This window comes from Pygocentrus nattereri, chromosome 5 (genome assembly GCF_015220715.1).
Source record: "Pygocentrus nattereri isolate fPygNat1 chromosome 5, fPygNat1.pri, whole genome shotgun sequence".
NCBI lineage: Eukaryota > Metazoa > Chordata > Actinopteri > Characiformes > Serrasalmidae > Pygocentrus > Pygocentrus nattereri.
This window is the reverse complement of record NC_051215.1, coordinates 11,732,286-11,744,434: the sequence shown is the minus strand read 5'-3', so window position 1 is coordinate 11,744,434 and position 12,149 is coordinate 11,732,286. Positions and strand designations below refer to the sequence as shown.

Genomic DNA, 12,149 nt, shown 5'->3' with positions numbered 1-12,149 from the left:
GCAACACGCTGTACTCATCACACAGCAAAACGCATAATCGAACAGGACTGGCTGTAGTTGACATTAAAGAAACTTATGAAGGGGATCTTTAGGGTACAGAGAACAACTTGAAGGAATAGTACAGCAAAAAAATTGAAATCACACTTTTTTTTTACCTCTCATCCTAAAGTAAATCAGTTAAGATGAAAAAAGTGTCTGAAAGTTGAATGTTTTGTGTTGTACTAAAGCTATGGGACTATAGGACAGCTAACACACTGGATACCTAATTCATCACCCACTCACCTCAAACAGTACTGAGGTGGTAAGTAATCTCAAATAGACTTGCATACTATTTGACCAAAACCTCCCAAATTGTTACTTTACAGGAGAAGAGAAAAAACTAATTTAGTTTTTATGCAAGTCGATGGAACCAGACTTCCCCTCCCCCCCAAGTCACTTTGGGCCATTTCTTTTGGTTCATTAATCTTGAAATTTACCCCCTGTGAAGGACAGTAGGTATTTTCAAGTTATGTCAAAAACTGAAAAGCGACAAATTGGAGTTGCAGTGTTTTGGTTGGACAGTTGACATGAATGGTTTCTGAAATCATATGACACGCAACTGTGGACCCATTCATACTTGGCATTAACATGAACTTTGGTCAACTATCATATCTGGACAGCGGTAAGTACGGGTGTGAGTGGAGTACAATGCTTCTTGGAGACATATTGTGGTCTGGTCACTCAAACCTACTTTGGAGGTAGTCAGCCATGCATGTGACCACAAAATATTTGTATATTTCTTATTTACTGTCTTGAAGCATCTTTGCCAGCCTAAAACAGCTACATCATCACAGCAGAGATGAAAGAAGCTGCTTTGCTTCATTTTTCACTTCCTCTACTGTTTGTATAAGTTGTGTTAGCGGTTTATGTGGTCTGAACATTCATAATGTCCCTTTCTTTTGCACAAACATGGACTTGTGCTACATTTTTTATCTGGCGACAAACGAAGCAAGATACTGACGTTGTAAATGTGAGCAGTTTCCTGTTTCCTGTAACAAAATCCAATCACTGGAAACTCATTTGAGACAGATGCCAAGTGTGAACAGCTACACCTGAATTGATCACGCGAGAGAGATTTTTATACCAAGTATAAACAGAGCATATTTGGCCTATAAGGTCCAAAGGCCTGAGACCAAATTAAGATTTTTTTTTTAAATTAGAAATAAACATTGGGACATTTTAGAATTTTGAAAAATGTAAAACCAAGAAATGTTATGACATTTGCGATGAAGAAATGTTCATAATTCTGCACTGTATCTAGTTCACTGGTTAAATTTCAGCAAATCTGGGACACCATGTTGAGGCCTTTGTGCAAAAAGGTCAGGTTTCTTTTGAGTCTTATCTCTGTCCATTGAAGCACATGTTCAGATGACTGTCATCATTTGACTGTCATCAGCATTTGATGTACTCAACAGAGGCTTTTGCACAAGACGAGAGTCCAGCTCAATTGCACGCTGTCATTACAGCAAAAGAAGGACATGTTATAAGTTCAAAGATTCTGCTTTACATTCCAATTGTTATGCAAATAATGTGATTTGTGATTAAAATCATTCTAATTAAATGCAAAGGAACACATTTTCACTAAGGCTCTTAGACTCTTGAATCCCACTGTACTATATAAAAACAGATAAAAGTGCAAATTTGTCCATTTTACAGATAACACTATGCCAAAAGCTACACTATATAAGAATACTTAACAACTCCACATGGTTTGAGATGAGCGGCTGATGATTTAGGCATATTTGCACAACACTAATTTGTCAGATAGAGACGTTTATGACTGCATTAGCCTCGTAGCTCAAGTGTAAATCTAAAGAAGCCAATACTCCTTGGCTGGTGTAAGAGGACAACTAACACTTTATTTTATTATTTTTTTCACAGAGCTTTCGCTTCAAACCTCTCACAGATCAGATGAGCATTTAACGCAGGGCCCAGGCCAGTCTTGGGTGTGTGTGTTGCTGCGGGCACTGTGTGTAACTCATCTTAATTCGCCCGTTGACCCCGTTTGGGTGACTAATGTTTGTTTTAGCGTAGCATCTTGAGAAAGAATTTTCTAGGTCACCTGAGCTCCTGCTGCCAGTGCAACTGGGTTTCCGCCGGCTGCCTTCTGTCTCTGCTCTGTCAACAAGGAGAGCTAAACAAATGCAGCTTTTCAATGGATACGCACACTCACACACACACACACACACACACACACACACACACACACACACACACACACACACACACACACACACACACACAGCAAACCATGCAAAAGCAGTTATCATTATCACTTCACTGCTGCCTAAACCAGCCGTCACTTAGCTCCGCACGCGAGCACTTTGGGAAGAGAGTGACAAACAATGCTGGATTTTTGACACTTCTCTCAAGTTTCTCATCTCACTATGGGGTACTAAGAGAGACTGAGAGATAAAATATCAAAAAAGGAAGATGAAAGGAAGATCGTCGGCAACAAAATAACAAAAATTTCTTCAACAGAAGATGAAAAACCACTGTTCATACAGGAAGACAAACTCACTGTGCCTACTGCTGTGAAATGTGCTGCAATATGTCACAGCCTGGAGGAGAAAGAATATCCAGCACACCCCTTTCCAACTAAGATGGGTCTACAGATTATGTACTCTCTCCTTATGTCTTTCTAATTTGTTTGTTTTTGTTGTGTGCATACCGACTAAAACGATTCAGTTGCAATATGTACTGTGCAAAAGTCTTGTAGGGTGAGGAAATGATATGTAAAGCTATTTATCTGAGCAATATGTGTTTGTTTGTTTACTAAATACTAACATAAAAACAAACACACAACATATTGTGATTTGATGTGTGTGAGTGTGATAGCTTAACCATTCTCAAAGCGCTCCTTAAAGAAGCTCAGGCTTTACATTTACCCTCCAGTACCTAGTTTATATAATCATTGTAGGCCTGAGTCCTATTTATGCAAGTGAGAAGCATCCAACAGTAAACTATTTGGGGGCAGGAGTCGGCAACCCAAATGTTAAGAAGAGCCGTCTTGGCCTTTCGAAAAAAATCATACCATCCTGGGAGCCCCAACATTTTATGTCGATTTTACCATCTTGGCTGTAAATATGTCTCAGTGTCAGACTTACTTTGCTGTGCTTAAACCTTTAACTCAGGCAATTTTCTCACATCTCCAGCAGGAAACTTTTCCTCAAAAGGCAGCATCTCATTCGCCAGCTTCTTTTTCAAATTTTCCTGTTCCACCTTAAATGGTGCCTGAGGCTTCAGAGGGATGGGACCATTCGAACATGAAACTGACTTCAGAATTTTTTGGTGTTTTACAGTTTCTTTTTGCAGATTAAACATATAGGGAAATCAGCTGGAGTGCTTATAAATTATGAATGTTTGTCTTAAAACTTTCTCTTTGCCTCTTTGCCTACTAGCGTTAAAGGTTGGTGCACTAGCACTTATGCATTAATTCCAGAGTTTAATTGTTAAAACTGTGTTTGAACGATCAGCAGAGCTTGGTTTTACTGCAAAGGAGGATTATTTTACTTTTACTTATAAATCTGATTCTGCTGTGGAGCCGCAACAGGCAAGTAAAAATGCTGTTTGGGAGCCACAGGTTGCCGACCCCTTGGTTTGGGGGAGGCCAGTTTTTTCTTATTTTACCTATTCTTCTGGTAATTTTGATACAGTGCTTGCTAAAGCACTGATGTGAACATGAGAGCAAACACAGTGTAAGCTGAAGTTTAATCTTTGTCAAATAACACAGAATTCTAAAAAGAGCTTTTTAGTGGAAATTATGGTTATAACTTCTCCCCAGAGTCCTATGCTGTACAACTTTCTCACTCATGACTGCATTGGCAAGCATCAGAGCAATCACATCATCTCCAACAATGAGACAGCTTACAGAGAGCAAGGCAGCTGGAGCGCCAGTGCGAAGACAACAATCCTTCTCTGAATGTGACCCAGACAAAAGAGATGATTGTAGACTTCAGAAGTCATAGATGCCTCACGCCCCTCTGCATATCAGTGGTACAGTGGTGGGGAAAGTGTGCAATTTCAAGTTCCTTCGAGCGCATATCCCTGACAACAGCACCTTCACTTCCTAAGGAGACTGAAGCAGGCTGTCCTGCAAACAGCCATCCTCAACTGTGGGTAGTGTAGATTAGAGGTCTATGTGTGACTGTATTTTCAGTCCTGCTCCCACAAGATTTCACCCTGCAGAAAATCAGAAGTGTGTATCCCACTCCCACCTGCACCTAAAACATTTTGGCCCTCTCCCACCAGTGAAGTTCCATCAAGGTGGCCTGACATTCAATATCAAACATAAGCTGCGTTCCAAAGCCTAGGCTGCAGCTGAAGTAGGGCGGGTCCTCATAGGACTATCTTATGAAGACTCCTCTTTAGTAGCCTATTGGTCACACAAATGGAACAGTCCTGGATCAACTTTCATCAGAAATGGATGAGATGTTCTTATGTAGTACAATTAACTACAGATATGCAAATGCTTCTAAATAAAATACAATATATGGATAATATATGATATATGGATGATATATGGTGTATCAATGCTTTAAATAATCAGTCATGTTATACCCCATAAGGTATTGGAGACGAATTCAAGGATGTGAACAAAAAGCTCTGCTCCAATGCCTTTGGTTTCCATAACTTTTGTCACTTTGTTTTTTACTTTGCTTTGTGTACCAAAGGCCTGTAAGGATACAGCTGATGTGCCCTTGAAATCACTCAAAGTGTAGGCTGCATTTTAAGGCTGTATATGAAGGATGCTTTACTTTTGATTGGCCTGCAATGCTGCCAAGATAGGCTGCATTTCTCTGCTGCAGCCTAGGCTTTAAAACGCAGCTACAGTCTATCCTAGTCACAGATACAGCTGAAATAACGTGATGGTCATTGGGCTCAATGTGAAGCCACTTATTCTCACTAAATACAAAGCAAGAATTAAACCAGAGAACGGTTATTTTTGGTGTTTTGCTGGGCTCTGCAGCTGTGGGTCATTGGGTCGAGCTTCCCTGCCATCTACACCAAACAGGAAGGAGACTATGGAGCCTCAGGGCCAAGTCTTCCAGATTCACGAACAGTTTCTTCCCACAGGCAGTCAGACTGCCGAACGGATCTACCTGAATGATCTTCAAACATTCTCACTGAACTACTACCTCAGCCATAATACTCACTTTATCTGCAGCACTTTCTACACTCAGTCACTTTACTGTGAACCTTTAAACTCACGTATTATATGCACAGTCCCTTCACTTTCATCTGTATTGCCTACAGTTTTATTCATCTTTGCATTACAAAACTGTTGTTAATTATCAACAATAATAAACAATACACACCAAATGGTCATTGCTGCTGTGGACCAACAGATGTTTTCTCAATTGTCCTGTGCTCAATGGCTGTATAACTGCAGTTAATGTATATTTCGAGAAGAATTTATTGTGTCATGCTTATATACAATGGGGCAAAAAAGTATTTAGTCAGCCACTGATTGTGCAAGTTCTCCTACTTAGAAAGATGAGAGAGGTCTGTAGTTTTCATCATAGGGACACTTCAACTATGAGAGACAATATGAGAAAATAAAATCCAGGAAATCACATTGTAGGATTTTTAAAGAATTTATTTGTAAATTATGGTGGAAATTATGGTGTTCAACTCAATATTTTGTAACATAACCTTTGTTGGCAATGCCAGAGGTCAAACGTTTCCTGTAAGTCTTGACCAGGTTTGCACACACTGTAGCTCGTATTTTGGCTCATTCCTCCTGCAGATCTCCTCTAGAACAATGATGTTTTGGGGCTGTCACTGGGTAACACGGACTTTCAACTCCCTCCACAAATTTTCTATGGGGTTGAGGTCTGGAGACTGGCTAGGCCACTCCAGGACCTTGAAATGCTTTTTACGGAGCCACTCCTTCGTTGCCCGAACAGTGTGTTTGGGATCATTGTCATGCTGGAAGACCCAGCCACATTCCATCTTCAATGCTCTCACTGATGGAAGGAGGTTTTGGCTTAAAATCTCACGATACATGGCCCCGTTCATTCTTCCCTTAACACGGATCAGTCGTCCTGTCCCCTTTGCAGAAAAACAGCTCCAAAGCATGATGTTTCCTCCCCCATGCTTCACAGCAGGTATGGACGCAACTCAGCATTCTTCTTCCTCCAAACACGACGAGTTGAGTTTTTACCAAAAAGTTCTATTTTGGTTTCATCTGACCACATGATATTCTCCCAATCCTCTTCTGGATCATTCATATGCTCTCTGGCAAACTTCAGATGGGCCTGGACATGTACTGGCTTAAGCAGGGGGACACGCCTGGCACTGCAGGATTTGAGTCCCTCTTGGCGTAGTGTGTTACTGATAGTAGCCTTTGTTACTTTGGTCCCAGCTTTCTGCAGGTCATTCATCAGGTCCCTCTGTGTAGTTATGGGATTTTTGCTCACCGCTCTCATGATCATTTTGACCCCACGGGATGAGATCTTGCGTGGACCCAGATTGAGGGAGATTATCAATGGTCTTGTATGGCTTCCATTTTCTTACAATTGCTCCCACAGTTGATTTATTCACACCAACCTGCTTGCCTAGTGTAGATTCACTCTTCCCAGCCTGGTGCAGGTCTACAATTTTCTTCCTGGTGTCCTTCGACAGCTCTTTGGTCTTGGCCGTGGTTGAGTTTGGAGTCTGACCGTTTGAGGCTGTGGACAGGTGTCTTTTATACAGATAATGAGGTCAAACAGGTGCCATTAATGCAGGTAACGAGTGGAGGACAGAAGAGCTTCTGAAAGAAGAAGTTACAGGTCTGTGAGAGCCAGAAATCTTGCTAGGTTGTGGGTGACCAAATAATTATTTTCCACCATAATTTACAAATAAATTCTTTACAAATCCTACAATGTGATTTCCTGGATTTTTTTTTCTCTCATTTTGTCTCTGATAGTTGAAGTGTACCTATGATGAAAATTACAGACCTCTCTCATCTTTCTAAGTAGGAGAACTTGCACAATCAGTGGCTGACCAAATACATTTTTGCCCCACTGTAGGTTGTATTTGTTGCGTTTTTTATCTGTCTGCACTCTTGTCTGCTGCTGTTCTGTGCTAAATGTAGGATCATGTCCTGGAGAAACTACATTGTGCTCCTTTCCTGACATCTGTGATGAGCAGAAATGACAATTAAGCTCACTTTGACTTTGTACAGGTGCAGGACTAATTCAATCCTTCATAAGACATACTGATAAAATTTTGTACATTTTAGTGCACATTTTCTGCTTATTTGCTGACATATTTTGCTGTTTGACATATTTAAAGTTTTGCACAGGCCACATTTTTTTGCCATATTATTCCATCGCATCGCATCTGTTTACTTAAATGCATGTTTGCTACACTGTTAGAAATAAAGGTTCTATGCAGGTCCATTTTTCTTTCATCAAGGTAAATTGTAAATGTTCCCTCAAAGGTACAACAGTGGTATTAACATTCGTTTGTGAACCTTAAATAACTTTTCCCAGGGAAAAATACATATTTGTACATTTTCATAACCAAATGTTTTAAAAAAGAACAATAGTATAAAAAGGCTGGAGACAAGACGGGGTGTGTGTGGAGTCAGTACAATTTAGAGAATATAGTTTCAGTGGATTATAGTACAGTTATGTTACCTGACTAAAAATACTGAGATGTACCCTTGAGGGTCCCACCCCAGTGACAAGAGGGGTCCTGCCCCAGTGACAGTTTACTACCTTTATTACTGAGAGTGTAATTCAGTGTATATCGCTAAATTCCAGGAATGTCTATGGCTTTATAAAAGCATACCATCAAAAAGGAGTGGTGCTTGACGATATAAACTGTGCTGGTGTCATCAGGTAACCTGCTTTCCTATTTGGATTCAGATTTGATATGAAAATATAGGGAACACACTTGAAATGCTTTTTGAATGATGCTATAAAAACTGTCGAGATCCTGGAAGATTAGAGATTAAGGAGGCTTTGTTTAGGTCAAGTTAGCAGGATAGAGACTAGGCTGTGGCAAAGGCACTTTTATTAATGCTTATTTGTATCTGTATTCATATCTGTGTGAGTTTAGAACGCACTGTGTTAATTCCAAATATTGTATATAATATTTGTTGCGTGTAATACATCATTTATTATTTTGTTATTACTAGTAGTACTTCTTGAATCACAATCCCTTCATAATCATTTTGGTATATCTGTGTGTAAAGCAGATGTGCCATTAAGTCTATTAAAGTGAAATACTGAGAGAGAGAGAGAGAGAGAGAGAGAGAGAGAGAGAGAGAGAGAGAGAGAGAGAGTGAGAGAGAGATAAACAGACACGGAACGTATAACCACAAACACAAAGCCACGCCCCCTACATTTGAGTCCCAGTTCCAATGTGCTATTGCGCCTGAGAGTCCGTGTGCACGTGGGTCTGTGAGCCATGAGGAACCTACAGCAAACGTCCTCTGAGAATGTGCACACACACAAACACACACACACACATACACACACACACCCACACACACACACACACACACACACACACTACCACTAATCTCATTAACATTCTGCACACAGCCCGAATGCATGGACATCCACCTTTCACTGACCAGACTTCACCAACACCACACACTTAAACACACGCGCACCATGACGGAATGGAAGGGAAGAGAAGTGAAATAACACTGACACGGGGCGAGAGAGGGAGAATGAGACTGATAGAAAGACAGTGAGAGAGGAATATGAAGCAGGCAGAACCAGACAGAGAAAGGAAGAAAGAATGGGACTGATATAAAGACAGTGAGAGACAGCAAAAAAAGAGAGAGAAATAGAGAGAGAGAGAGAGAGAGAGAGAACTGAAACAAAGAGAAAAAAGGGAGAGATGTAGACAGAAAGAGAACAAATAGAGAAAGTTAGAAAGCTAGAAAAGACAGAAGGAGAAGTGAAGAGAGAGAAAGAACAAGAAAATGTAAAAAAGTAAAGAGAGAAAGATCAAAAGAGAACAAGAGATGAAGAGAGATAGAAAAGGAGAATAAAAAGAATGAGATAAACACAGAGAAAGAGAGACCAAAACAAAGTGCAAAAAGGATAAAAGACAGAAAGAGAGAGAAAAACAAGACGTGAAAAGAATAAGTGGAAAAAGAAAGAGGGGGGTAAGGGAGAAGGAGAGGTGAAAAAGAAACAGAGGAAAAAGGAAGAACAGAGAACAGAGGATAACAGAGAGAAAGAGAGGGGAAGAATGTGTCGCGACTAAGAGAGAGGGAGAGAGAGAGGGGGAGAGTATGAGAAAGAGACAGAGAGAGTGAAGGAGAGAAGGACGAGTGTTCAGTAAAAACAGCGGCTCGGTGACTCACCAGTGGCCGCTAATGCCAGACTGTCTGCCTCCATCGTAGAAATATCCCACAATTCCTCACTAATCCAGTCCAGCGCTGTCCGTGGTGCTGAACCCTGAAACGCTCCACTCACAGAATTCCCTCAGACAGCATAGAGGAAAACTAACACACGCAGGACACTGGAGGGGTGGGGAAACGAGGCGAGAGGGATTGGAAGAGAGAAGGTTGGGGAGGGGGGGGGGGTCCAGGAGTGAGGGATAAAGGGGAGGAGAGGGACGACGGAGGAGACAGAGATGAAGAGAAAGAGGAGAACTGATGTTACATCCGCTACACCGCTTGATCCACCAATCTCTCTCCCTGTCAGTGAGAGCAGTCACTGCGCTAACTCCCTCACTAGCTCTTGCTCTCTCTGCTTGCTCTCTCTCTCCTCTCCTCCTCTTTCTGCTTTCTTTTTCTCCTCCTCTCTGTCTACATACTTAAAGAAATCAGAAGATAATTAGTAAAAGCTGAGGTCCTCATACACAGTCTCCCCCACAGCAGGTGAGCCATGCACAGAGAGAGAGAGAGAGAGAGAGAGAGAGAGAGAGAGAGAGAGAGAGAGAGAGAAAGAAAGAGAGAGAGAGAGAGAGAGAGAGAGAGAGAGAGAGAGAGAGCAGTTTGCAGTACAGGGACACATGCAGGACCTAAAAGCTGGAAAAAGCAGGACATCCCTCCATCAGTCCTCAACTCACAGAGAAACAGTTCATTCTGTGTGTGTGTGTGTGTGTGTGTGTGTGTGTGTGTGTGTGTGTGGTAATTACTCTCATTGAGTATAAATAAAGAGAAACATTAATCCTCTCGTTTCAGCTCCCCTTTCTCTTCATCTCTCCTGGGCTCTCCCTCATTTAATAATAATAAAGACCCTCCATTCTGTTAACAAATCTTCATATGAGCATTAAAAAGAAAACAGATCAGACGCTCTGTTTTGTTGTACTTGAAAGAAAGTCCAGAAATTGTCTCATGAGCAAAATGAGTCCTTTAACCCTTTAACTTGAGCTTGTTTCAGTTATTAAGCTTTAGATGTCTTATTCAGTAACTTTGCACCCATTGAAAGCATTTCTTCAAGGTTTCTTACGTGAAGGCAGTTGTTTTATACTGAACAACGACAATCGTAATGACTGGAATGCATAAATGATTCATTGCATAGTAAAACATTGCTTCTCTATGATAGAAAAACTGTTGTATATGGTTCTTTAAAGAACCTCTCATAACATTTTATCTTTATACGACTTACTCCTGAGAGTATACTATAAAATACTCTGTAAGTATGATGAAAACAATTTACATAGTGAGAATGAAGAAGTGTGAATGCACATACAGACTGTTAGTGTTGAAGGGATGAATTAAATCACGGCTAAAGAACTTTTAGCATGAGATAAAACCTATGATTTAACATGAGATTGAGATTCAGTCCTCATCCATCCTCTTTCCTCAGTACAATGCTTAGGACAAATTGCAGTGAGGAGGAGGTCTCAGAATGAACAATGCAGTGATTAGGACTAATCACAGTCAGGAGGAGGTCTCGGAATGAAAAACAAGGAATTATGACTCATCACAGTCTGGGGAGGTCTCAGAATTAACAACATGGTGATTAGGACTAGTCCCAGTCAAGAGGAGGTCTCCGAATGAACAACATGGTGATTAGGACTAATCACAGTCTGGGGAGGTCTCAGAATTAACAACATGGTGATTAGGACTAGTCCCAGTCAAGAGGAGGTCTCAGAATGAACAACATGGTGATTAGGACTAATCACAGTCTGGGGAAGGTCTCAGAATGAAAAACAAGGTGATTATGACTCATCACAGTCTGGGGGAGGTCTCAGAATGAACAACATGGTGATTAGGACTAATCACAGTCTGGGGAAGGTCTCAGAATGAACAGCATGGTGATTAGGATTAATCACAGTCTGGGGAGGTCTCAGAATTAACAGCATGGTGATTAGGACTAATCACAGTCTGGGGAAGGTCTCAGAATGAACAACATGCTGATGCTGATTAGGAATAACCACAGTCTGGGGGAGGTCTCAGAATGAACAACATGGTGTTTAGGACTAAGCTCAGTCTGGGGGAGGTCTGGGAATGGACAACATTGTGAGTAAGGCTAATCACAGTCAGAGGGGGGTCTCAGAATGAACAGCATGCTAAATAGGATTAACCACAGTCTAGGGGCCATCTCAGAATGAACAGCATGGTGATTAGGACTAATCACAGTCTAGGGGTGATCTCAGAATGAATGTCATAGTGATTAGGACCAATCACAATCATGGGGAGGCCTGGGAATGGACAACATGGTAAATAGGGCTATTCACAGTTTGGGGGACACGGACAGTTTCTTATGCTTTGTTCACATGTCAGCGCATTAAAAAAACATCATTCTGCACCTCTCAGCAGTGCGTGACCAATGGTGGCAAGAAGCCAAGCAAATTTTGGCATGGTGACAGCGTCACTGGTGACAATGGATGATTATCAGAGCAGTGTAGATTGTTATTTTAAGATGGAAAAAGAGGACTTTGTTGTATAATACTGGAAAAAAGTGGACGTTTTAAGTTTTTTTAAGTTTATTGCTGTGGTCAAAAGTTGGGAAAAACAAACTCTCAGTGCAATGTTCTACTTATCAGTGCAGTCTGTGGAAGGTTGATGCTAATGGTGTCAGAAACAAGAGAATATCCAGTTCGCCGTCAATTGTCTACCACCAACACATAAAAGCAGCATTAAAATGACAATTATTGACATTATTCTGTATTGTTTAGCTAAAGGCAGCAGTCATGCACAGTCT

The 12,149-nt window shown here is 41.0% G+C and overlaps 1 protein-coding gene across 4 annotated transcripts in view; it reads right to left on the bottom strand.

The window, feature by feature from the left end:
- inpp4b (inositol polyphosphate-4-phosphatase type II B) overlaps positions 1–12,149 on the bottom strand; it is a 578,351-nt gene that overhangs the window by 398,283 nt on the left and 167,919 nt on the right. For 3 of the 4 annotated variants that reach the window (XM_017717647.2, XM_037538633.1, XM_017717648.2), the window contains exon 3: positions 9,356–9,513. In XM_017717647.2, the coding sequence (XP_017573136.1) occupies positions 9,356–9,389 (34 nt within the window). In that variant the 5' untranslated portion in view covers positions 9,390–9,513. Of the gene's footprint in view, positions 1–9,355; positions 9,677–12,149 lie in introns of those variants that run through there. The other variant, XM_017717646.2, reaches the window with a different exon arrangement.